Below are 27,013 nucleotides of genomic sequence, written 5' to 3'. Positions count from 1 at the left end.
ATATATAATATATAATTATATATAAATACTTATTTATACATAGAAAACAATACATAGAATATATGTACAGTCACCTGCAATAATATGTTACTCTTCGAAGGCCGCAAAAATATGTGACACACTCTTATGGCTCTACAAATAAGATCGTGTCAGATATTTTTGCGGCCTTCGAAGAGTAACATATTATTGCAGGTGACTGTACCTACATAGAAAATGAATGTAAATCAATAACAAATATTCATGTATAAAACACAAATAAATGCTTGTTGCATGCATTCATATAGTGCTTGTTGCTAGGCCTACATGAATAAAGTATATTTTGACTTTGACTTTTGAAGGTTTAGTAAAAAAAAGCAAGTCCAGCGTTAACCTATGAGGCACACAAGAAGGAGAAGAGCAAATATCCTTATATAGAGCAAATATCCTCATATTTAGACAAATGATTGTGCATTTATTAAATGAACTGTCACAAATTTATGATGGACTTTTTCTGCAATACTTGGCCTGCATAAGTGGACGTCTTGTTCTTAGATGCTAAAGCGAGAGAACCTTATTAGCCAGCCTCAGTCCTAAAAATGTAGCCCTTTAAGATCTGATTTACATTCATGTTATTGTTACCTGTTTGCGGTGGAGTTTGCTCAAATGACGGGTCCACAACCGCAATGGAAGCTTGATCTGCAGACGAGACGCGCTCTGAAAAAGATTTATATATTTTTTATTTTACAAATACACATATTATAGTAACTGTTTGTTTGCCAGTAGTATTTAATTTTGTGTATAAATGATGGATTAAAAAAGAGAATTCAATCTATTTATTGTGTAGTTACACAACAATTAGACAGGAACAACAAATTTATAGAAATAGACTGAGGGAGAGTAAATATTACTGGTACATACCTGAATTTAGATGAGATGCCTCAATCGACAGATCCGCAATAGGTGGCATGGATTCCAGTGAAACATCTGCTGAAAACATAAAATGGAACATAAATAAATTATTTTCCTAATTAAGTCATTATACTTATTATATATGTATATATTTCTTGCACCTATTACTATTTGATCTCTGTTTGACCCAAAGGTTAACTGGTAGAGAATGCCTTCTGGCATTAAGTTCGCCTTTTGTACAACTTTTACTGTGCAATAAAGTTTAAATAAAAAGTATGGGATAACTTTCCACAAATCATCCCAATCATCTATTAAGTTCAATAATAAAAAATAATATATATATAAAGTTGCTCAAGCAGATCTTGTCAGTAGAAAAAGGCGGCAAATTTGAAAATTGTAGGCGCGAAGGGATATCGTCTCATAGAAAATTTGAATTTCGCGCCTTTTTCTACTGACAAGATTTGCTTGACCATCTATATATAAGATATTTATAAGGCTTTAAATGAGAATTTTCTTGTGGATCACTGACTAATTAGATGACAATATTGACAATCCAAGTATATCAGCTGGTAAAAATATCAATAGGTCCTGTCCGATTACTAAGATTCAGTTCGCCATAGTATTACTATGGCGTACCTACTTGATCTTAGAAAAGCAGACATATTCATTACACAGAAATTTTCTTACCAAGATTCAAACACAATACAAGCTTTGCAGCCAGTATTAGGCCAAGAGTAAAAACAATGATGACCGTTAAAAAACTATTATGAGATGAGATATGTGATGATAAAGAGAAATTATAAAATTACCTGTATCTGGTACAGTTGTTATGTGTGACGGTACGAGTACAGCATCATTTGATTCATTCGTTGCGGCACTCATAGCATAGGTGTGGTCATAATGGCGTTTTCTTGCATAAGAGTGGTCAGAGTTTCCCATGCTTTCAAGTTCCATGGATCCTGATAAAATAAAGACCCATTACATATACATAATAAATCTAGTGGTACTAACAATAAGATAATAAAAATAAATACCATGCCTTAAAAATAATTAACATAAAATACAATATAGGTATATTTTTTCTGTTTGAAAAGGTATTCAATAAAAAAAAATACTTTTTTTAATACAATGATGTTAGTGAATGTTACATATAGGTATAATGATGTACAGATGTAGTGCATAATTATTTTGTATCATATTTTCACTGAAACATATGAACATGTCTTGCTATTTCAGTCAGTCTCGGTACAAAAAGTACTGATGTAGACTGAAGTAACATGACAAATACGAATGTTTCATACGTCTGTATCTATATAAGATTTAAGACCAATACTAAAAACTATAAAATATGACAAACATTAGTACACAGATTGACTAAGTCTCATGGTCTCAATAAGGCTTGTGTAGTGGAAACTTAGACAACAATAGATATATGTATAATAAACATTAATAAATATTTATATTCATAGAAAACACCCATTACTCAGGAACAAATATCCATGCTCATCACACTAATAATAAAATTGTACCCACTAGGCCAGACTAACACTGAATGTAAATAAACGTAACAAACTTATATGAACAATACAAATAACGAATACACGAACCATGTAGAAAAAGTAAAAAAAACATTTCAGCGGCGGCATCGACTGGGAAAACTTGAAGTTGAGTCCATTTTAACAATTCCGCGTAGAACACTAAACTTGAAGTTGTGTCCATTTTAACAATTCCGCGTATGAACCTATAAACTGTAACAGAATTATAATTACAAATAAATACCACGTGGTATTTAAAAGATACCTATTAGTCAATGGTTAAACTATATCAGCATTAGGTACATACCTCTTTCAGCAGATGAGTGAGCAGGCGTTCCAGTGGTGATTTCTTCGAGGGTAAACAATGTTGGACAGGCATTCGGCCTTAACCGCATCTTCGAAGACACGTATTTGGCCTCGAAGTGATTGTGGCAAACATGTAGTTTACTAATTTCACCCGATGTCAAACCCTCAAAAATGGTTAATGGAACTGCTGAAATTGTTTTACGCCACAATAAAACTTTTTCACTGGCCGCTGGCATTCTGTGCAGCATAACGTCCTTTCGTTTACTATCACAGCCGGGTATACAGCACTTGCGAGGCATTTTGAATATCAAAATGAAACGTAGCACTGAATATTACAATTATCACGGAGAAATAAAGGTACGGAAATTAATCAACGCAAACACTTCACTACTCGACGCGAAAACTGTAATGGCGTAAAAATAACGGCGGCGGGATTTGACAGTTCTGAGTGACAGTACGAATAGCGGTGGGGAGTTAGCCAATAGCAAAGGACTTGAACGTCAATATCGAATTAGCCCTACCGTTTCAAGGCCATCTCTACGGCTACGTTTCGCTCTTCGTAGATAAACGCCCGTGCACATACGCTTTCACGCACGCATACACAGCCTGGGCGCATCAAAAAAGGCAACACTTGATTTGAAGTCCATCTTGTCAACAGTATGGTTGTCCTTTTTTGACAAACGGCATTTTTAAAAGAGCGAGGAGAGAGAAATGATACTAGTTGCTGCGCCGTGAAAGAGAACAGAAAACGTTGGGCCCTTGAGAGCTTACACTTGTCTTACACCGCTTCGTGCGGTACGGTAGTGTGTTACTGCTATTAAAAAAGTGATGTGAACGAACTTCATGTTGATACAAAATGAGTTAAAATGAAAGATGGAAGATTGCCTGCTGTTCTGTTCTGTTTATTAAATAATCTTTTCTAAAATTTCTAACGTTACGCAAAGATAGTATTCGCTTAGAGGTGCTTTGATAAATAAAAAGCGCGTATAGAAATTGTATATTGAAGTCTAAAACCGATATTATCTACAGTGATCCGGTAATTTTAAGTCATGACTATTGTATCAGTGTTTACAACTAGAGTGTTAGTTTTCCATACGGCCGTCGAAATAATATGGCTTATTATAATGCCGGCGGCGAATTGAATGCAACTAGTACAACCGATATCGTAGACGAGGACGAAATCGTTGATGATCTTTCTATAGTTCCTTTAGATAAAGATAGCTTCGGTAAGTTTCCAGCTTGCAAAAATGCAACATGTATTTTTTATATAGCTTTAATTTATATTAATATATTAGCGTATATTATACGCTAATGTGCTCAAAAGTAGAAATGTCTAGTAACATTCATTCAAATTGAATTAAAGACAGTTACATTAAGTTACTTCTTGATTTAGCATAGTTATTTAGTTTAACCACATCTTGTTAAATCACTTGTGTATTGTATATTTTTTTTCAAGCCACACAGTAAAGTAGCAGGTAGTCTCATTAAGATACTCATTTCCTGAAAAACTTTTTAATGATAATTTAATTTAAGTCTCAAACTGCCTATAAAACTAGATATCCATTTTTAGCAATATGTGAGTTATGTGGTCGCATAGGGCGCCGCAGACAGTTTTATCCGCGCAACAACAAGTTCTGTTCCCTGCGATGCCACGCAAGTAGGACAAGACGGAAGCATTGTAGCTGGAGATTTAAACTCATGGAGGGTGCCGAGCACATGGCGGGGCTCATCCCCCTGGAGCCCCTGCCCCAGCTGCAGCAGTGGCATGCTACACTTAATGACATTCAGGTACATATTTTACTTGTGTCTTAATCTGTCTTGATGTTCATTATTTTACTATCTGTGGTGTATAAACCATATAACTATAAGGCCCCATTCGCACGACAGCTTAAAAAGCGTTGCGTTAAAACCGGACGTTGGCGCTTTTTTACCGTTTCCAATATTTGTGTTCATACGAACGCTTAAAAATCACTTGTGAGTCGTACTGTCACGTACGCATCTCAGCAAAGCCATGCTTTATTTGCTATTACGACGTATTATTTGAATATAGCTTGAATATTTCAGGAATTTGTAAGCATAAGTTGACATTTTTAAGGTGAAACTAATAATAATCTTGACGATTGACACCAAAAATTGACACTTGACAGCCAACTGACAGCAGCGCCGGCGCTTTTTTAACGCTTGTGAGAACAGATACACGGAGATCCGTATGCTCTATTCAATTTGACGCCAACGCTCAACGCCGAAAATCGAACAGTGCTCGATAAAAAAGCGCCGCGCTTAAAAACCGCCTTCGTGTGAATACATACATGGTAATCCATTTGCGTCATTCAAACGCTTTTTTAACGCGCGTTGAAAAAGCTGCCGTGCGAACGGGGCCTAAGAGTTCAGTATCACACTAACTGACACAGATAGGAATCAAATAATCAGGGAGAATTGACAAACACTTAAAATAAAAAAAAATGAACATCAATCGTTAAAAAAAAACAAGTGCAGTGATATACACGCATCAGCTTTCAGCTGCTAGTGTATTAAACAATATAATATAATATCCATGCTCATGACATGATACAAGTGCAGCTGATACCAAGACTCAAACCCAGAACCACTAGCTATGCAGAATCACTAATATTGAACCCTTATAATTGTGCAATAGTTACTCTGAAGTGTTACTATTTTTAACCCCCACTAAAAGAGGGATGTGTGTGTCTGTCTGTGGCACCATAGCTCTGAAACAGGTCAGCCAGGTGTCTAGTGATGGTTTATAGAAATGTTTTATCAAAATTGGTTCATCCATTTCATCATGTTTTTCAGGCTGGTCCTATTAAGCAGCCAGCAGCACAAGTTGCCAATAGCTATGAATGGAAGGATGAGCTCTTTGGGTGTGACTTCCTCGCAGCCCCAGTCAGTCTGTTCAAACATGCTCCGCTGCATGAAATGTGGGATAACACCTTTGAAGGAATGAAAGTGGAAGTAAAAAACACAGATTGTGATAACTATTCGGAAAAGATTAATGATTTTTTCTGGGTTGCTACTGTATTGAAAGTAAGTTTGATTCTGCTGTTCCATGGGTAAAGGTATGTTATGGCAGTTGGCGCTTAGGCTATTGTTAACGACGCCCCAATACTAAATTAGTATTGGATGTATTAAATCCGGTGCTATGTGACGTAAGCGCCGACCGCTATATGTCAACGGTAAAAATATGGGTGTACAAATCATTTCAAAAATATGTCCCATAACTCTTATGTCAGTGAATTAAGAACTATGGGACATATTTTTGAGTAAGTTGTCTACAAGTTGTCTTTTACCGTTGACTGTACCTTTACCGTGCATTTTCCGTCCATCTAATTCAATCTAGTATGGAGTACAAGTCATACAACTACGTAAATTTTACCTTTACCTGACAAAATATTTAAAATTTTTGTTCCTTATAAACTACATATTAATATTTTACCACTTCACGTAATATTTCGACCATCCATATAAATTAAAAACATACAACTCTATAGTTGACCATGACCTACCTCCTATGACCTGACCATGACCTGACCTGACTGACTGCTACATGAAATAACATTTTTTTATTATTTAAGGTTAAAGGTTACATGGGACTTCTTCGATATGAGGGATTTGGAAGTGATGATTCAAAAGACTTTTGGGTGAACCTATGTTGCTCGGAAGTGCATCCCGTTGGATGGTGCGCAACTCGCGGCAAGCCACTCATACCTCCAAGAAGCATAGAAGATAAATACACTGATTGGAAGAAGTAAGAGATATTATCTTTATCGTTTCGAATAAGCCTATATTTCAATGCTTATGTTTATGTAAAGATCACTCTATAAAAGCACATGGATGTAGCATACATTGCCATATAAATCCATCATATAAATAATATGGAACAAATTTTACATCTTATCATGGGAGCTCTGCAGATAAGAAAGCTATAATAGCTATAAAGTATTTTCTCGCTCAATAAACGGTTGTGTAAACGTTTATTCCGTGTGTATTAATGAGATGTAAGTTATGTCACAGATTATATAATAGTTCTTACGAACAGATACTTATCTCTCAAAGAAAACGCAAATACCTACCGGTTTGATACCTACACAAAAATACAATGGAGTGACCTTCAACGCGCCGCTCCCCACTAGGGTTGCTGACGCTTAGAAATGAATGATAAATAAATACCTACTTATCAGGAGTGAAATAAAAGGAAATCTAAATCTTAAATTATACCTAATATTCCGTTTATGCGTTAGTGTTTGCGAAATACTCATTTTAAAAGGTCATATGTCCCTGTAGTAACCGCGCGATGATCCTAGCGAGAATTAGTTTTAAAACTTCGTGTAATTTCAAACCAGATAGAGATTAATGTTATCATCATCGTCATCATCTCAGTCATAAGACATCCACTGCTGAACATAGGCCTCCCCCTTGGACCTCCATTCGTACCGGTTGGAAGCGAATGTTATACAATAAAGAAAAACAGAGGGGCTACCGCGAAAACCGAAATTCGCAAATTGCGGGGATCTTACTCTTTTACTCCAATGACGGCGTAATTAGAGTGACAGAGAAAAATGCCCGCAATTGACGATTTTCGGTATTGGCGGTAGCCCTACAGGTACTTAATTAATTTTAAGTTAACCAGAGCATAAATGAGTAGGTACTTTCCGGTGTAAAGTTAACTTACTGTCGTTTAAATAAACATTTACCAAAATAAATTAAAAATTTGCTACCTATTTCAAATAAATAGATATCTAACTATACATTTGTCATAATAAGCACTACATGTTTAATTAAAGAAATTCAATAGTACCTACGTAGCTTGTAACTATCGTCAAAATTGACAGGGCGACGCGCGGCGACGTGCGTGCGTGAGCGCGTGTGGCTTGCTTTTCTACCGTGAACGGCAGCAGATTCGTAGGCATAAATCAGAGCTCGCGCGGAGAGTTCCATAGGCCTGGTTATGTTAAATGCTAATTCCTGCCCCCAAGTTGCTTCTAGATAATCGTCGTAACATCTACCTCAGAATATTATAATTTTATTCCAATAAATTCATCAGTATTTATTTAACCTGTTTTAGATTCCTGGTAAAGCAATTAACAGGTGCCCGTACATTACCAGCCAACTTCTACACCAAACTAAATGACAGTCTTAAGTCGCGGTTCAGTATTGGCTCCATAATGGAAGTTGTGGACAAAAATAGGATATCACAAGTAAAGGTAAGGAGTCAACACCTTCCAATCAAGCTCTCCGAACTAAAATTCAGTTGGTTTGATCTCTGAACTCTCAGAGTTTGAAATTTGCCAGCCAAAAACCAACCTTAAAATTTGAAAGCTAGATTCAAATTTTGTATTACATCATGACATCACCAACTCGATATCGCGCCCGTGGGATTGGGGAGTTAAGTGTATGCCTCAGCAACTCTTCATTTTCTTTCCATCCTGTTACCCCCTGCTGGGGTGTAGGGCTCGAATCTTTTTCTTCCACTGACCCTGGTCCTGGGCAGCTTGGGTAGCCTCCTCCCACCCCATCCCCAATACACCCAGCTCTTGCTCCACAGAACGGCGCCAAGTAGATTTAGGGCGACCATGTTTCCGTTTGCCGGGCATCTTCCAGGTCACGGCCACTTTGGATAGGTGGGTGTCAGGTTTCCTGAGGATATGCCCAATCCAATGCCATTTCCGCGTCTGGATCTCCTTGTGTACGGGTGCTTGTCCGGTTATTCTCCATATGTGAGCGTTTGTGATCCATGCATGCCTCAGCAACAGAACATTTTATTTAATAATATACAAAATGCACAATAGGTTAGCAATGTCAATACAAAATATGACAAGGAACTAAAGTAGATTACAAAATTGTAAGTGCGTCTTTTCCGAAACCATACAATATAAGCTAGAACAATTCAACATTCGCAAAAGTATAAAAAAGTAGACTTGTAAAAGTAAAGTTGTTGATAAGTTGAAATAATTTAATTATTAATCTTTCAGGTTGCTAGTGTAGTTGAAATTATTGGTAAACGGTTACATGTGAAATACTACGACAGTTCTCCAGAAGACAATGGTTTTTGGTGTCACGAGGACTCTCCACTCATCCATCCAGTCGGCTGGGCCTTCAGAGTCGGCCATCCGCTGGACGCCCCCCAGAGTTACTGTCAGAGGGTCGCTACTGCGCGATTTTTGCCAAATGATACGACTGCAGATATGTTTTACAAGTACCCTACAAATGAGCCTCCATTGTTTGTGGAAGGGATGAAACTTGAAGCCATTGATCCTTTGAATCTCTCAGCTGTGTGTGCTGCTACGGTTATGCAAATTTTGAATGAAGGGTAAGGGTAAAAATAATAATACATATTTATATTTCAGACAAATGCTATTTCCCATACAATGACAGTATAGACAACAAACCTAGATTTACTATTTAGTTTATATGCATATGTAATAGTTAAATTTGAACCACATAAGTGAGCAATCTTTCGATCTCACATATGGTATAGGTATGTAATAAATTATGTAATCTTGCTTTGACGTCCAATTATAAGTTGGTGTGCCTTGATCTTGATTGACTTTCGGTCATTTAGTAAATAATGACAAAACCCAATAGCATTTTTTATAGCAAAACTAAACTATTAACTAACTAGCTTTGATTAAATTACCTGTTTTTATTTTTTTATTACTTGCAAAAGTAAAAAGCCTTATTATGTTTTTCTCAGATACATGATGATCCGAATAGACTGCTACCCAGCTGATGCGTCGGGTGCGGACTGGTTTTGCTATCATCAAAGATCACCCTGCATATTCCCTGTGGGATTTGCTCTAGCTAACAATATACCACTGGTGCCGCCCGCTGGGTATGTATTACAGATTAAAATCTTGTTCTCTACCTCTAGAGTACTCTAGACACTTTAAGAACATAGGGTATTTGACTATAATTAAAATAAATTATTTTACAACATGCATGAAATAAAGCACCAGAAGATTAATAGAAAAACGTAGACAGCAGTTATTTTTAGACACAATTTCTATTTTAAAACCCGTAATTTATAAAACTATCTATAGGTAAAGTACTATTTTGTGTATTTTTTTCAAAAATTTAGGTCCAGTAGTTAGAGATAAAGGGGGGGGGGGGGGGATGGTCTGACAGACAGACAGACGCACGAGTGATCCTATAAGGGTTCCGTTTTTTCCTTTTGAGGTACGGAACCCTAAAAATAACTGCCGTCTACGTTTCTCCATTAATCTTCTGGTGCTTTATTTCATGTGTGGTGTATAATAATTTATTTTAAATACAGTAAAATACCCTATTAGCCTTTAACAGACATTTCATAAAATACCTACTTCCACATATAAAAATACCAGCGTAAAGAAAAAACATACCTAAATAAACAAATACATAGACAAATAATCAGAATAAATAAATTCCTACGAGATGCTAGGAAGATTACGATTTTACGGTGACAGAAGGTCTATGAGTAGATGTACTGATAATTATTTACAGAACACCGCGTTATCCGTTTGGGCCTTATGAAGGTACATAAACATAGCTAGGTACTCAAACGGTTAAATTATAATACCCAATTTTTGAAGTCGGCGACGGTGCCACACCGCGGGTTTCCGAATAGAAACATTACTCAAAAACTCTTTAAAAATCCCATTTAAAATAACACTCAATAGAATTACTTTTTCGAACAAGATTGCGGCATTTGAGTCATGTTCATATTAAGATTTTGGTTCGGAATGCCGCGGTGTGACACCGTCCGTGCCAATCACTGGTTATAACATAAACAGCTTGTGATTGTGTTAAGCCATTTGCAAAACTTGTATAACACAGTTAATTTGTGAACAGTTACACGGTGGAAGAGTTCAACTGGGAGGAGTACCTCTGCGCGTGCGGCGGTCGAGCTGCGACGCGCGCCCTGTTCGCCGCTCGCGGCCACCTCGTGTCGCACGGCTTCGTGTGCGGCATGCGGCTCGAGTGCGCCGACCTCATGGACCCGCGGCTCGTGTGCGTGGCCACTGTGGCGCGGGTCGTCGCCGACCTGCTCAAGGTAACTGTCGAGGTTTCCCTGTAGAACTGCAGACGACTCGAAGACGCTGAGGGTGGTATTCCATCTATCCAATATCTTCGTCCAATGTGTATTGCGTCTCACATTTTGCTTAATGAGAGAGTGAGACGCAATGACATTGGGCAAAGAAATTGGACAGGTGAAATACCACCCTGACCAGAAGTCAAAGCATGTACTTAATTAACTGGTTTCTAGTCTACTTGTCTATTCGCTTCGATCATGAATTAATCTGATACAGCTACGTTGCTCTATTACGAATCAGTAATGGACGTGCCTACATAGCCACAGCCAGCATTGTATGTGTCATTAACTCATTGCTTCAGACTTTGTCTCGCGCCTCCGAGTTTGATAGCTGAAGTCTTAAATCTCAATATTGTACCATTTAATATAGAGAAAGTGAGTAGATAAAATATAATTTTGACGGGTTAGGTCCACTTCGACGGGTGGGGCTCGGAGTACGACCAGTGGCTGTGGGCGCACAGCACGGACATGTACCCGGTGGGCTGGTGCCGCGCCGTGGCGCACCGGCTGGAGGGCCCCATGCAGCCGCCGCCGCGCCAGGCGCGCAAGCCGCCGCCCAAGAACCACCGCCGCCGCCGCCGCCACCACCGTACGTATTCAAGGCGTTCAGAGGTCGCGTTGCCCTTATATCCCTTTGACCGCCAGAGACGTCAACTGCCGCGTGATACCGCTCACGCGCTCAGATGACGCGCCGCACACGATAGGCGTGGCGTTAAGAGAAATAAGTGTATGCTGGCCATATCAGTAGTCCTATACCTATTACGACACCTATTTAAATGTATATAAACAATTTGTTTATAATTTTGTACTATTGTCTGTAATGTCACTTGCAAACTAACTTGTTCTAACTATTAGACTGCATGGACTCTGCTTCTTCTGCTCTGCTGAAACCCCAGATCTTTAATGTCCTTCATTATTAATATGGTACCTAGTGTACAACTACAATGTTTTTTCCAGTCTACTTCGTGATTAACTGAGGGCCTACCGCGAACCACATTCAAACTTGTAAATTCGTACGTACGAGTAAGTGTGACAGGGAGGGAACACGTCGAACATGACACTCTGATTACTGACAAATATATACATATAGAGTATAAGTATTGGAAGACTATTTCTTTTAATCGACGTTATTTATTTTCTAAATTACAGCACCGAAAGCCCAGCCACTGCCGCCAAATATAACTGAAGACAGCTCCCAAAATTCCGACATGGGCGACGCAAAAAGTTTGTCACCCCCCACTAGCGTGTCCGAAATCTCCGCCGACGTAGAGTCGAGACACGACGACACGGAATCGAGACCCGACGACACGGAATCGAGACCCGACGACACGGAATCGAGACCCGACGACACGGACTCGAGGCCTGATGAGACGGAGGCGAGACCTGAAGAGTCGAGACCTGACGACATGGAGTCGAGGCCGGACTCGGAGGCGAGAGCGGACGAAGGCGAGTCGAGACCTGACGATAAGATGGATGTGGAAGAGGCGCCCACCGAGAATTCGCATGAGCGGTTGAGCGATGAGACTAATCAAGAGTCTATGGTGAGACCTTTACTATTACATGTTATCTTTGCGCTTTCTCGGTTGTAACTTAAAGAAGCTTAGCAAAACTCTAACAATTAGCACACTCGTTTTTACGGAAGCGTGCTATCTAACCTTCCAACCCAGAGGGGAAACCAGGTCTTCTTAGGGCCCCTTTGTTTCCCATAAAGTTTTAAGTCATAATGTATTGTTTGTCATATTATCGTTAGTCATAAAACTGAAACCGTTAACTTTTCAGGATTTTCGTAAGGTTATTCTATAGATAGGTTAGGTTAGGTTTGTTTTATGACAATCCTGAAAAGTTACGCGTTTCTGAGATAAACCAATTATGACTTAGGGGCTATTCATAAATTACGTCATTTCAAATTAGGGGGGGGGGGGTCTGGACATCGGATGATGGTAGCATGACGTAGGAGGAAACGGGGTCATTCGAAGCATGATTTTTGGATGATTTTAAGGGGGGGGGGGGGGCTCAAAAATCGTCAAAAATAGATAACGTAATTTATTATGGTCAGCCCCTTAACGAAAATTCGGACAAATAATACATTATGACTTAAAACTATTTGGGAAACAATAGAGACCCCTTATTAGGAATTGTCCGGTTTCCTCTTGATTTCCTTCACCGAACGGGTAAGACGGCCCATGGTGGGCTGAAAATCGGCCTCCATAGAAATAGAAACTTAGTCTTAAATTTGAACTTTTTTTTATTGGACTAGCTTTTGTTAGGTTTTATTATGTCCCAAAATTAATCTTAGCTAATTTGGTTGAAAAAATAATTAATTATTTTTTTTTTCCAAAATCTTTGTATGGCGCGTATCAGAAAAATCTCTCTCTTTCCGAAAATAAAAAGTTAACCGTAATATCCTGACAGATGATTTTAAAACCAATTATTCTTGATTTTTTCACATAATTAGAATTTTCCATACAAAGATTTTGAAAAAAAATTACAATTAATTATTTTTCCAACCAAATTAGCTAAGATTAATTTTGGGACATAATAAAACCTATTCCAATAAAAAAAAGTTCAAATTTTAGACTTCGGTTTCTATTTCTATGGAGGCCGATTTTCAGCCCACCGTGCGGCCTTTTGTATGGTATTATATAATTAGCTGCACGATCTAGTTACGTCGTTTTGTTAGACCAGATTATAAAGTGACCTAATTTGAGGTATTTTGCTCTGAATTTAATTGTGAGTATCAGTGGAATGAATGCCCCTATTAATTAAATACGCGTTTACAAGGGATTTACACTGAGATACTAGTTTTCATGTAAGCATTTCTTCGCAGAGCATACCCACGGACGTGTCGCAAGACTCCAGCGTGCACTTAGGCCCCGTGTCGCCCGACACATCCAGCCAGTCCGCATCCGACAAACTCATCCCGCGGCTGGTGGACGCGGCCGTGCCGCGCGACCAGCTGTCGTCCGTGGAGCCCGAGAACTGGACGCCGGCCGACGTGGCCCGCTTCCTGGCCGTCAACGACTGCCAGCCCTACACCGACAACTTCACCAACGTCACCGGCCCCGTGCTCCTCCAGCTCTCCAAAGACGAGATCATAGAACTCCTCGAGATGAAGGTCGGACCCTCCCTAAAAATATTCGACCTCATCCAGCAGCTCAAATGCAAAATTAAACAACCTCAGTGTAGACTAAACTTCAAGTGAGGCGCGGCTTCGAACCGAGGATTCGGAGGTGGCGAAAAACTGTGGCCTTTAATGCACTCCCGGGATGCACTTACAAATAATCGTGGCTTTACAAGTGTGTGGTGAAATGGGTCCCCATTTGACGATTTATAACGGCAGCAGACTTTGGCATATTATGTCACTTCGCCTTCATATTACAAAGAAGTCTGAATAGGGCCCTCGCCTAATTTTTTATTGTCATAGGCAATTCAGATGTACAGTTGCAAAATAGGATTATGGCCAGTGAGGTTTGAGACGCCATGGGCGGGCCTTTACTATCCCCCCTGTACAGTTTGCCGCTGAACAGTGTACATTATATGTAATCAAATAAGCTGTCGCAAGTTTTATTGCATTATTTATAGACTGGTCGATACTGTCATTTTTCTTGTATCTTTACATTTCAGAGTTAAATTCCGGAGGTTATTGCGGCGTATTTTAACATTCATTATCGAAATGAATGATTAGCTAGCAGTGAATTTGCCAGTACAGACCGCTTTACTTTTATACTTGTGAACCATATTTATTTTAAACATAAATCGGTTATTTTAACGTTTACTAATTTGATACGTGTAAAGAAAAGGGGATAGCATTGTTAGTTTGCCGAGATCTGTGCCCTGTTTATCAAAAGCTTGTAACTTGTAATACAAGTGGAAGTCCCTTTTTGACAGCTTTTGTTAGAAAGGAACTACCATTTATGTTACAAGTTACAAGATTTTGATAAACAGGGTACCGGTCGCCAGTCACACGCTGATGTCCTTGCTTGTAAATCATAAGTATTCTACTAGTATTTTATGGTAAACTACCATTTGTTGGCGCCCGAAATATTGTTAACACCAAGTTTTTACATAATTGCCTTGAGATGTGGTTGTTAGTGCCTGTGGCGCCCAAACAAGTAGGTTTACCTTTTATAGACTAGTATAGAGGTCATTTAACGGTGAACGGGAAAAATTCCATTTCGGCATTCAGAATCATGGTAAAAAATGAGAATTACATCCCCTTATAGGATTATACGAATATTTAGTCATCTCTTTAGTTCATTAATATGCATGCCTAATTAGTTTCTTAATCAAGTATATACATTATGAAGTGTATATAAATATGTGATAAATCCCATTTTGCTAAGAAGCAATAATAGTTACGGTGCTTAGTGTTATTCTTATTAGCTTTGCTATTTTAGGGGTAGAGGCTTACCTCCTAGGGTAAGTGGGCTGTGTTAGGTGGTGTCTTTATTTGAACGTATCTCAGTAATTGTGTTGTGTACTATAGTAATATTTTTGTATGTAGATTATGTCTGCCATATCAAAATACTGCCAATCAACGCAAGGGATATTGTATTATATTTCGTGTGAGTCTCTCGAATATAATTTAAAGCTGCGTGTCAGATGTAAATTCATCCTACAAAAATATTTACACAATAATACAATGAATTATAAGTTGGAACCACCCCAGTACCACAGGAGTTTGTCTTGTATTGAGCAATAATTAATCGATACTGAGCAATAGTAACTGATAATTATTCATTAAACGAACCTGACATATTGACAAAGTATTAACTATATATAATCTTAATCAAATTACAGAAAATTGTATGAAGTACATTAACAATGACTTGCATGGTGTAACATTCGTTTTTACATAAGGACAGTATAGGCAAATACTGCTCATATTCAGTTTTAATACGAGTAGTACATTCTGCTCAGACCCACTAAGGTCAATTTTTGTAATCTAATCATTTCGAAAACTGCCTTATCGTAATGAAATATCATATGAATTAAACATTCAACTCTTAGCTCGTGGTCGTCTCTTGCCAAAGTTTTGTCTAAGTCCCCGTGATTCACAGATTACTAAATGTAAATAATTCATGGATTTTATATGTTGTTTACCAGCATTATATTTTGTGTGTCTAAAAATGGGTTTGAACGATTTTAATTATAAATAAAAGCATTTAATAAATATGGATATTTTATTTGTATGGACGGAATACAGGGCATAGTGTTTGCTTTTCTCTTAGCTGGTTTAAAAATATTACCTGCTGATTACCAATGAATCTCCTTATTTGTAGAGATATCTTGAAGCATTTGGTTTGTTATTAACCTGAAACAAGTTATAGTTTAGCATTATCATTTCGATCGTTATTTGAAACATAAAATACACACAATGAAATGCAACTAAGACTAGCAATAGGATGGTGTCAAAAACTACAATCTCCAAGCAGATGGGTCCCGTGTAAATGCTCATTGATAGATCAGAATGTGTCAGGGTTTAGAATACATTTATGGTGAAAATGACTTGCCCAATCGCGACCTTGGGTTGTGTTCATATTCTACATGTTCGTTCGTGTGGAATACGATCCGCCGTACACACTATAATATCTCTTTCTCACTGCAACCCATAACTGCGTTCTAATCGGACATACCTAGTACCTAACTAATGTCGGGGTTTGGTACGTAGGTATATCTAGTTTATTATTATTACTTAACAAATTCGTGTACGAATTTGTCAGCTAAACTAGAGGGTGTAGTATGGTTCCGTACATTGTGCGGTAACTCAGGTACTCAAAAGTAAACTTGACAATTATTCAGAACAGCTCCTACGAAACATACCAGCCAGCGCCATCTTTGTCAGCTGTTAAATTTTGAGGAGTTGTGATTTAACCTTTTGAGCGCCATAGAATTTGTCATCGAGCGTGCTCGTGTCGCCGGGGGGCACGAAGTTATACGAAGTTTTGTCTTATTTATCAGACCGCGGCGAAATGAGCCCGATTTTGTTTGTCGTGTATATCAGACTACGGCGGTCAAAAGGTTAACTAAACTTTATTAACAGTATGTAGCAGTAAGGATTACCTCATTGTGTGACTGGGAACTGAGGATGAATAAAGCGCGCAGCAGAGCAGGTTTCCAGATCTCCGGGCGTGGCATTTGTGGTATTCTGACACCCACGTAACCTCGCACATTCCGTCTAATTCTTCTAATTCATCTGTAATTTCAACCAAAAGTGTAAGTAACCTACTTATTGTCGGTTTTCAATAGGGCGTTATGTGATTATCGAATCGAATCACAATGTTGATTGTCGAAATAATAAAATATGAAGCTAGTGCCTTTGCCATCTGCCATCGACGACAAATCAAAATCTTGTGTAATCCAATAGGGTTAATAACTGCCAATTGCTTATAACAGAGGGCGCTAAATAGGTTTCAACTTCATTAGTCTACAAAGTATACCATAGACTCCATGGTTTCTGCTTTCCGGTGTTTGTTTTTAGTTGAATACGCAAAACATGTTACAATGATTGCAGCGCCACGCCATCTGCGTTATACTTTACATGCAGGACAACCCTACCTTTTTCCCCACTTCGTGATTTGTCCTCGCGGGCCAGCTCCCTAGCCGCAGTCACGTAAAAAGTTCTCAATATGTCCACCTTGTGAGCGCCGGGCATACCTCGGGTCTTCTGATTGGTGGCGTGAAGGTGACGAGAAAATACGCATCTTTGATTGTTAGTGTTAACTAATAGAATTCTGAAAAAAAGACGGCCAGTAAAAATTAACATGTAGACATACTAACATAAATTTCTTATTATAATCTTTCTTTACTCGCAGCTCTCTGGCTTGACCTTCTAATTACAAACCCCCTTATTCATAAACGTTTACTAAAGTTGACAAGCCGATAATAATCGTTTGTCCCTTTCCATCATACCAATGCGTCGGAAAGGGACAAACGATTATTATCGGCTTGTCAACTTTAGTAAACGTTTATGAATAAGGGGGTAATTCTTTACTTGCAGCTCTCTGGCTTGACCTTCTAATTACAAACCCCCTTATTCATAGACGTTTACTAAAGTTGACAAGCCGATAATAATCGTTAGTCCCTTTCCATCATACCAATACGTCGGAAAGGGACAAACGATTATTACCTATCGGCTTGTCAACTCTAGTAAACGTTTATGAATAAGGGGGAAAGACGATAAACATACCCCAAAACACATGGTTCGAAACTAATGCTCATCGGAAAATTCCTCGGATAGGCAATCTTCGCGTCCTTGATAACCTGAGCGAAGCCTTCCCAGCACTGCAGCACTATCTCGTCGATCTGAGAGAGCGCCGGCGTCGCCCCGCACACCACTAGTATGTAAACATCTGCTAGCAGTTTGCAGGTTACAGCTCTGAATGCAACCTGGAATAATAGCGGGCCGTAAGAGTCAGTGATCCTGATGCATTTTGTTGAAAGCGACGCTGCTTCGCAAGATTGTTTCTTGACGTTAATCAAAGTAAACTGTCACCTGGGCAGCTTCTGACTGCCCCCATTAAAAGACGGCTCCAGCCCCAAATGGTCAACACAGCGTAGGTACCTAGGCGTGTACAACCCCGCTAGGTCAACAATTTTTGAGGATCCGCTTATGTAACTAGAATAGTATTGTCTCGTTTGTACGTGTGATATTCAGACGGAGCAGTGGACCATGCAGTGAACTCAATGATGGGTTTAGTTACGCCTACAGTCATCTAAGTATTAGAGTTACTTTAAAAAAAGTTGTTTTATACTTGCATTAGGACTTATCTGCGGCAAGTAGACAGGCGTCTCCCTTAACGGAGCTCCATCTTGCGTGGCAGCCAACAATAGCAACAGTCTCGCCTCCCGCGGATCTAATTCACTGAAGTCCGAACTAGTTGCCACCAAGCGACCGTGGATGCTGAGGCACGCCCAGCGACCAGTCACGCTCTCTGCGTAGTTGTCTAATGCTTGCTGGAACATGTTTAAATTAGTTAATCGGCGTGTCCTACTTAGCTCCGCTTGCTTAGACGTTTGGTGGAAAGTTATTAGGGTTCACTTCGTATGTAGATATTTAAAAAATCGGCCAAGTGCGAGTCGGACTCGCAAACGAAGGGTTCCGTACATTATCATTATCTATAAAAACGGTCACCCATCCAAGTACTGACCCCGCCCGACGTTGCTTAACTTCAGTCAAAAATCACGTTTGTTGTATGGGAGCCCCACTTAAATCTTTATTTTATTCTGTTTTTAGTATTTGTTGTTATAGCTGCAACAGAAATACATCATCTGTGAAAATTTCAGCTGTCTAGCTATCACAGATCACGAGATACAGACTGGTGACAGACGGATGGACGGACAGCGGAGTCTTAGTAATAGGGTCCCGTTTTACCCTTTGGGTACGGAATCCTATAAAATTACTTATACCTATGTTCGTATATGAAAGCCGCCACCGGGTTGCAACTTATTACTTGGTAATGGTGTACAATTCTAGAGCAATTCATTCAAGGAACCATATATTTTTAGAAAAGGGTGTCAATTAAAATTAATATACCGGTCGAGAAACGGGCCCCAAGATATTTTCGTCAGGTGACAACCAAAACTCACTAATTACTAAAAAAATAATTAAACAAAAATCAACCTTATTGCAGTACTAATATGGTTCACTATGGCTATGAACTTGTGGTGGTAATTAGTGAGTTTTGGTTGTCACCTGATGTTATATTTCATGCATTTTTCAAACTAATAAAGTAAGAATCTAAGAAAGAAGCTTTTAGTAAATTAGTAAACAAAAGAAAATAAGTGCTACAGTAAATGTCCCCCCTTATTCATAAATGCACTGTAAGCCTCAATTAGTCAATTTATGTTTTATCCCTTTCTTACAAAAGCATAATAAGTCAACATGACAGATTAAGATTAACGATTATTAGCTAATTGAGGCTTGTAGCGTGTTGATAAGGGGATTAGATATTATCGTGACTTGCACCTTATACTTATACCTTGACCATAACAAGTTCAAGAAAAACACCTTTAGCAAGCCTTATAAATCGGAGAAGTTGAGAAGAATTGTTATCTAATAGAGATTAGTAATCCCCAGTCCTTTTACCCGTAAACTCCAGTGCCATAACTAAAATACGTAACTTCACCTGCAGTTGCTGAGCTTGAGGGCACAATATACTCTGAATCAGATCCAACACCAATGTGGGATGAGGACTAAGCACCGCTTCTGGATCTAGAGACTCCAGCAAATAGTCTAGAATCGGGTAACACTGACGCAAGTCTCTCTTTATCTGATCAATGTTCTTAAAACTGTCTAGCTCTTTCTTACCAATGCTGAATATCATTAGATTATGGACAGTGGACAGTAGGAGCTCCAAGTCACACTCTAAACCGCCTGTTGCAACTCCAATTAGTGTGACACTGTAAGAAATTGAATGTGAGAATTATATTGGCCTGGACTAGCTATAGGTACTTAAAATACCTACATACAAACATGAACGCTGAAAACAATACACTCTTTTTTTGGGCAGTCGTGTAATAAAAACCAGTCAAGAGATAGAGACCATTGGGAAATAATCAACAGAATCAGGCATTACTATGAAGAGATCCATATAAATGAAATAAAAATATTACTTTGCTAATCCACAAATTTATAATGTGCTAGTAGATATGAGCGCCGCGCCGGCGCGCCGCCGCCGCCGACAAAATTTTCGCGCCGCCACCTTGTTAGATACTACTACTTGCAAAATCAAAAAATATATAAGTTATTGAGTTTAGATCTTTAACGGCGCCACTCCGAATAGTTTATAGACATTCAAAAGGCATTTTAGGTCCATATAATTCAAAAATATCGATGAGAAATGCAAACTTTTCTTGCTGGTAGCCGCGCTAGCGCTACTAGTCTTAGGGTAACGACACTAATATCAATAGATATGGGACTTTGTTTAAACTGAATACGATGGTCAGTTGTTGGTGGATTCGGGAACTTATAGATTTAATTAATTGTAACATTTCAAATAATTTAATTTTTTTTTGATGTGCAATAAAGTTTAAAATAAATAATTAAATAAATGTTCATTATGGCGCTCAGCGGCGGCCTTTGGGAGTGGCGAAAGGAGCAATCGCCCGAGGCTTGCAAAATAAACCGAGCAATTTTTCTTAATATTTTTGATCTGGAATTAAGCATGGTTTAACGTTTTTAAAAGGTCTAAAAAGGAGTTAAATTTTTGCCTCGCCTTTTAAAACCCTTGGTTCTTGTCCGATCTTAGCTCCACTCCACCTCGGCCTTTGGCCTCGCACGAATGCGCCCGCACTAAAGCTCCATTTCTTCAATATGGCCTCGGACTTTATCGGCCTTTGGCCTCGCTTACGCTGGACCCCTAGTTCAATTCCAAGCTCTGGTCTCTTGCAGCTTGGCCTTCGGCCTCACACAGAAGCGCGCCTCAATTGGCGCTCCAGGCTGACCCCATCTTTGCAGAGTTCAACCGTCACCCAAGCTCACACTTGGCATTCGATTCTAAGCTTTATGCCTGCAGCTGATGCAGCTCAACCTCTGGCCTCGCATGGGGAGGTGTCGGAATCAGGTCTTCCGAGCTAGGTGGTGCTCGGCTTTGTCCACGCTTTTAGACATAAATCGGTTTTGTTGGATCGATATTGGTTAATGACGGAGCTCGATTTTCCTCACTCTGGCTCTTTGGACTGTCGAAGTTTCCCTGATACAGTCTATCCTTATTTTTTACTTAGCACAAAGGATAAGGGCCTCGCAAAGATCTTTTGGCCGGAGCATCGCCAAGATTAAGACCGCCTCTGATACCGTTTATCTACAGTTTATGCGATATAAAATTTTTTTTCGTACGGTCAGCCAAGAAAGTGTTAAACCACTTTCTAGGCTGACTGTACCATTATTTAATAAATTTTCCTTGAAATTAAAAAATGCACCCGTTTTATAACGTTCTTATGGCAAAAACGTGTTTTTTCGGTAAATTTTGGTTTAAATTTTTTTTTCATTAAACAAAAGTCTTTCAAGGCCACGCCGCCGATACGCCGCCGCCGCCGATCGATTTTGACCGGCGCGCCGCCGCCGGCTAAATGCCTATCGGCGCTCATATCTATGTGCTAGCATGGTGCTAGCCAATCAGCTCCAACCTGTTATACACTTGCGTGTTTTATTTCATGCAATTATGTTCCCGTAGCGAAAATAAATATAACAAACTTGTGCTACGAGGCATCATCATGAGAGGCTAGAAATGCCAGACTGTCAACATCTCATTGCATGCAAAAAATATGGAAGTAAGTATACTGGTTAGTAAGTAGACACTTAACACATTCACTGCCAAGAATGCGCTAGGTGTGCTCCTTCTGTATTGGAAATGGTGCTTGGCACTGAAAATGTTAAAACCAAAGTGAAAATCTACAATGGTAGCAATAGCTAGAGAAATTATGAGCTAAGATTGACTACACAAGGATAATATTTAAAAAAATTACCTTTTGCTATATTCCTTCCACAAAATATTTCCATTGTCTACTTGAGTGTTGACCATTAACAAGTTATGGCATTTGCTGAACATGTTGATTCCATGAAGAGATGCTATTGTTGAGAATTGAATCTAGAAATAATTATAATAAACATAAATTAAAGGTTTTGTCATTCATTTTACTCATGAAAATAGATAATAACCAATGACCTTATATTTATCAATTTACTTACATCTATGATAATAACTAATAAAACTAGTCAACGGCTAACTTACATTTTCACTGTTCCCTCGTTTTCTCGAATATATGGGTACGCCACTTTCTGTAGCTACGGCTATAACTAAGACAGACATTTTTTAAGTTAGGTATTATGATTGTAATTCATGGAATTCATGGATTAATTTAATAACTTCAAAACTTTTACAACTTTGTTGGACGATGGACGATTAACAAAACAAATAATTGACACTGACCAAAGAGAATATAATCACTACGTTTTAAGAGACGGGACTTCCATACTAGCGACTTGATTGGTCTGTGTATATGTTTGGTTATCCAATCATTACCAACATGTACGACAAAGAACTGTCAAAGAACAATAGTACCAACATAACATACTTAAATAGTAGTATCCTACACGCTTGCGAATTTTATCGATATCGATAAATTGGGGAGGGTTGAAACATGGGCCCCTGTCAACAAATTTCGTACTCGAAATCAGGTTAGAATCAAGTCCACGTTTAAGTCGTATGTTATATTGTTATATTGTTGTTCTTTGAGTGGACTAATACATGGTTGGACTTAAATGTGAACACGACTTTTATTTGTAAAAATAAAAATATGTAAAATGATTTTTTAAATAATTTAATATAATTAATTTAACATATATCCCGACGGTTCGACGGTCCACAGGTAACAGAGGAAAATGTGTGTTCACCTGTTTTTTATATGTATTATATTCTTGAATAATAAAATTAAGTCTTCCAATGTAACTTATTTGACCCACTGCCTGCATCTGAAAACATTTAATAATTTAAACAGACACACATACATTTTCTTATATTTTAGGTTAAAATCTTAAATAATAGGGAATATTACGCAAAACTCTGCGTAGGTAGCGCCACTACCACTATCTGTCACAATCTGGGGGTCTACCCCGAAACAAGAAAATCGAAATTTCGTTATCTAACCTCTCTATCACTCTTGCATATTCCGGCGATATAGAGGCAGATAACTAAACCTCGATTTTCGCGTTTACCGGTAGGCCCTTGTTAACAAACCGCCTTGATGCATCAATGTCATAATTTATAGTCTGTGAAAACTTGTCAAAAAACAGTTTAAGGCAGAGTCTGTATAAAGCCCCCCATTCACACTCCTACCGTGTAGGCCGCCTCGTAGTCCGCCTCGTTGGGTAGGATTGTGTATGGGGGTTGCGGACTACGAGCCGTCCTACAAACGGCTAAACGGTAGGACGGCTCGTAGTCCGCAACCCCCATACACAATCCTACCCAACGAGGCGGACTACGAGGCGGCCTACACGGTAGGAGTGTGAATGGGGGGCTTAAGTTAGTCTATTAATTTTCTAGAGTTGGTAATGCTGCACTCTGGCGGCAGAACATTGCAGTAATTATTACTAGATTCCAAAAATATATATTATAATGTCCATTCCATTAATACACAGATGATAGATAATTTACCACTAAAAATATTCGGAGAAATAATTATAGTCATGTTGTATGCAAGTTACCAGGAAATTCACTCATTTTATTTTATTTACTATTTACATTGATAAAAAATTAGGCTGCAGTCGATATCGATACTTCGTATCGATACTTGTAGTACATCCCTAGTTCACAATGAAAGTGGATATGAAATATCTAATTTTCGATGTGTTTATAGCCTGCTACACCAAAATAAGGCTAAAAGTATCTAAAGCAATACTTACCGGTCTTCATCTAATGGAAATTTCGCCATAAACTTCCTTTTTTGCGATTTTCGCGAGTGTATCAATTTCCACATATTTCGCACTGAAACAACTTAGTTTTCGGTGGCATTTAAACAAAATCTATAGACTCACTGTATGTTCTTATCACGTTTGACTGTTTTGGAAAATAACGAAGGCTTTTAAAAAAGAAATTGCAAGAAATACGTAAGTAAAACCTACGAACCGCCATGACAAGCAACAAAGCAATGTGGCTGACAGTTGACATGACAGATGAATAGCACTGACGTTTTATTTTGTTTTTTTGGCTATGGCTAGGTCACTATAGTCCATACAAAACCTTTTTTTCTTCCTAGTTGCGTCAGCCTGACACTGACAGTGACAATGTCATCACAACATAGATAGTAGGATCCTATAGACGTGCTATACGCGTGCTTCCGTGAGGGACAAAAGATACGCAATGCGACACAATGATTGGTCGAATTTATTTGTTGCCCTCCATAATCCATACTAAATTACGGTGAATAAAAAAAAGTGATACTGTGACAAGGATAAACAATAATAGCGCGTTCGCTGAAAGATATATTAGACTATCCCGTTCGGTCATTTCCCCGCACCCCTCGTGCCTGATCCAGTTATAACTATACTAGATTCATGCATCACAAGTTCAGCCAGACGGGACATAGACACAGGATACACAGGATGATCAAATCAACCGATTTGATCAGAGAGAAATTGGCGTCAATCTCCAATTTTTGATTTATGATGATATTTGAGCCCTCTAAATAGCTGCACGAATTGCTATTCTTCAGTCTGCACTTCCATTTTATCGGTAATATCGGTCATAATCGGCGGTCAAAATCGTCGAGCCAATTTGGCGTTTGCGCCCGCACGGCCTGATTTGATCGGACAATTTAATCAGATTGGCGAAAAATTGTCCCGTCTGGTCTGGACTTGATTGTCCTTTGAACTTGCGTACTAGTGGCCAGTATTTGCTATAGTCTGTCAAGACATTTCCGTCAGTAGAAAAAAGCGGCAATTTTAAAAATAGTAGGTGCGAAGGGTAAATTGAATTTCGCGCCTTTTCTACTGTCAAAGTTGTTTGACCGGCTATATTTAAATAACTGAAAATATAGTTGGTCAAACCAAATTTGTCAGTAAATAAAACAAAAAAAAAAAACTATACTCATCCTTTTCTTTTGTGTGCTAGTACTAATGTAAGACAAAGATAGAATGATTCTCTCTGTCTATGTTTGAAATGAGACAGTCTATTGACAAACTATAAAACTTTATACCTTTTTAGGGTTTCGTACCCAGAGGGTAAAACGGGACCCTATTACTAAGACTTCGCTGTCCGTCCGTCCGTCAGTCCGTCCGTCCGTCCGTCTGTCTGTCACCAGGCTGTATCTCACGAACCGTGATAGCTAGACAGTTGAAATTTTCACAGATGATGTATTTCTGTTGCCGCTATAACAACAAATACTAAAAACAGAATAAAATAAAGATTTAAATGGGGCTCCCATACAACAAACGTGATTTTTGACCAAAGTTAGCAACGTCGGGAGTGGTCAGTACTTGGATGGGTGACCGTTTTTTTTTTTGCTTTTTTTTTTGTTTTTTTTTTTTGCATTGTGGTACGGAACCCTTCGTGCGCGAGTACGACTCGCACTTGCCCGGTTTTTTCTACTCCCGTACTTTTATTTGTCATTTAAAGGGTCGTGCACACACCTTTAAAACCCTACCTTATAGTTGTCAAGACAAGTCTTTAGTCTATTCCCCAAAAAAGAATTTGTGCATACACGCAGTATCTTTTTGACGATTTTACGCTTAGAGGATATAACCAACGGAGACGCCATGTCTAAAATTTTCGGTACAAAATAGTCTGCCGTTTTTTGCGGGGGAGGGGCACATCAAATGTATAGGTACGTCATGTCAGATAAACGTCAGTCCATACATATGGTTGACAAGTTGTTGACCATTGGCCGCCTATTTTCGACAGAGGGGAACGCCTGTTAATGGCGGCTCCATTGTTAATTACTCCGAGATTTTACGATACTTCGTGTAATGACCATTTAAAAAATATTGAATGAAATACAGTGTTGCCAACCTTAATTTAAATGTCATCTCTGACAAATAAGTGAACCATAGACATTTTTTTTTAATTTTATTCATTCATTCATTCTTTTCCCGCCCGTACCCTCCCTTTTGCTACTTCTTGATTTAAAAATATTTGTTAAATTTACAATTTTATTTCAAAGTAAGTGCGCCCATCGACACCCCATACTATGATAAATTAGGAACGTACTTGTTACCAACATTGAGGCATAGAAATAATCTTATCGAATTAAAATGACTGCTGTTGCATTTTGGTAGCACATACCATACTTGCTTTTAACATAGGCGTATTATACTTACTTTTCTTTAGGTTGGTATGATCGGTTAAAACGTCAATAACGTCATTTTTAATTGTCGTGAACGTGGAAATACGTTTTATTGTGATTTAGATAAAATAACTTTAGCTGTTATTTAAATGGGGGCCAAATCTTTAAGGAAATGTGAAGTTTGTGGTGGGCGTGTAAGAAGACTAACTACTGACGTATTTTTGGCCAGATTTCCACTTGATCCGAACAGGTCGGTAAACTGATGTTTGTATGTAATATTTTCATTTTTTACTTTGAGTCGTTAACAGTTACTAATTTAATTAGTTCGAATTAGTTTTAGTCGTGTACAATCCATGATCAACACGAAAATATTTTGTGAATGAAGAGTAAAAAACTAAGTAACCCACGACAAGCCTGA

The 27,013-nt window shown here is 38.6% G+C and overlaps 2 protein-coding genes across 2 annotated transcripts; one reads left to right on the top strand and one right to left on the bottom strand.

Moving 5' to 3' along the window:
• Positions 1-3,602: 3,602 nt before the first annotated feature.
• On the top strand, positions 3,603-15,988 carry LOC134792117 (polycomb protein Sfmbt-like). Its single transcript, XM_063763313.1, has 11 exons — positions 3,603-3,955; positions 4,300-4,517; positions 5,544-5,774; positions 6,323-6,495; positions 7,813-7,951; positions 8,720-9,057; positions 9,442-9,579; positions 10,575-10,776; positions 11,224-11,404; positions 11,965-12,356; positions 13,643-15,988. The coding sequence occupies exons 1-11, from the start codon at positions 3,841-3,843 to the stop codon at positions 14,015-14,017; spliced, it is 2,502 nt and encodes an 833-aa protein (XP_063619383.1). The 5' UTR covers positions 3,603-3,840; the 3' UTR covers positions 14,018-15,988.
• Positions 15,980-22,702, bottom strand: LOC134792121 (protein fuzzy homolog). Its single transcript, XM_063763327.1, has 8 exons — positions 22,548-22,702; positions 22,282-22,403; positions 19,944-20,217; positions 18,574-18,771; positions 18,005-18,204; positions 17,374-17,549; positions 16,879-17,011; positions 15,980-16,129 (listed from the first exon to the last, which is right to left on the bottom strand). The coding sequence occupies exons 1-8, from the start codon at positions 22,623-22,625 to the stop codon at positions 16,072-16,074; spliced, it is 1,239 nt and encodes a 412-aa protein (XP_063619397.1). The 5' UTR covers positions 22,626-22,702; the 3' UTR covers positions 15,980-16,071.
• Between the last annotated feature and the right edge of the window lie 4,311 nt (positions 22,703-27,013).

The sequence above is a fragment of the Cydia splendana genome, chromosome 1, assembly GCF_910591565.1.
Source record: "Cydia splendana chromosome 1, ilCydSple1.2, whole genome shotgun sequence".
Lineage (NCBI taxonomy): Eukaryota > Metazoa > Arthropoda > Insecta > Lepidoptera > Tortricidae > Cydia > Cydia splendana.
This window is presented reverse-complemented; position numbering and strand designations above follow the sequence as displayed.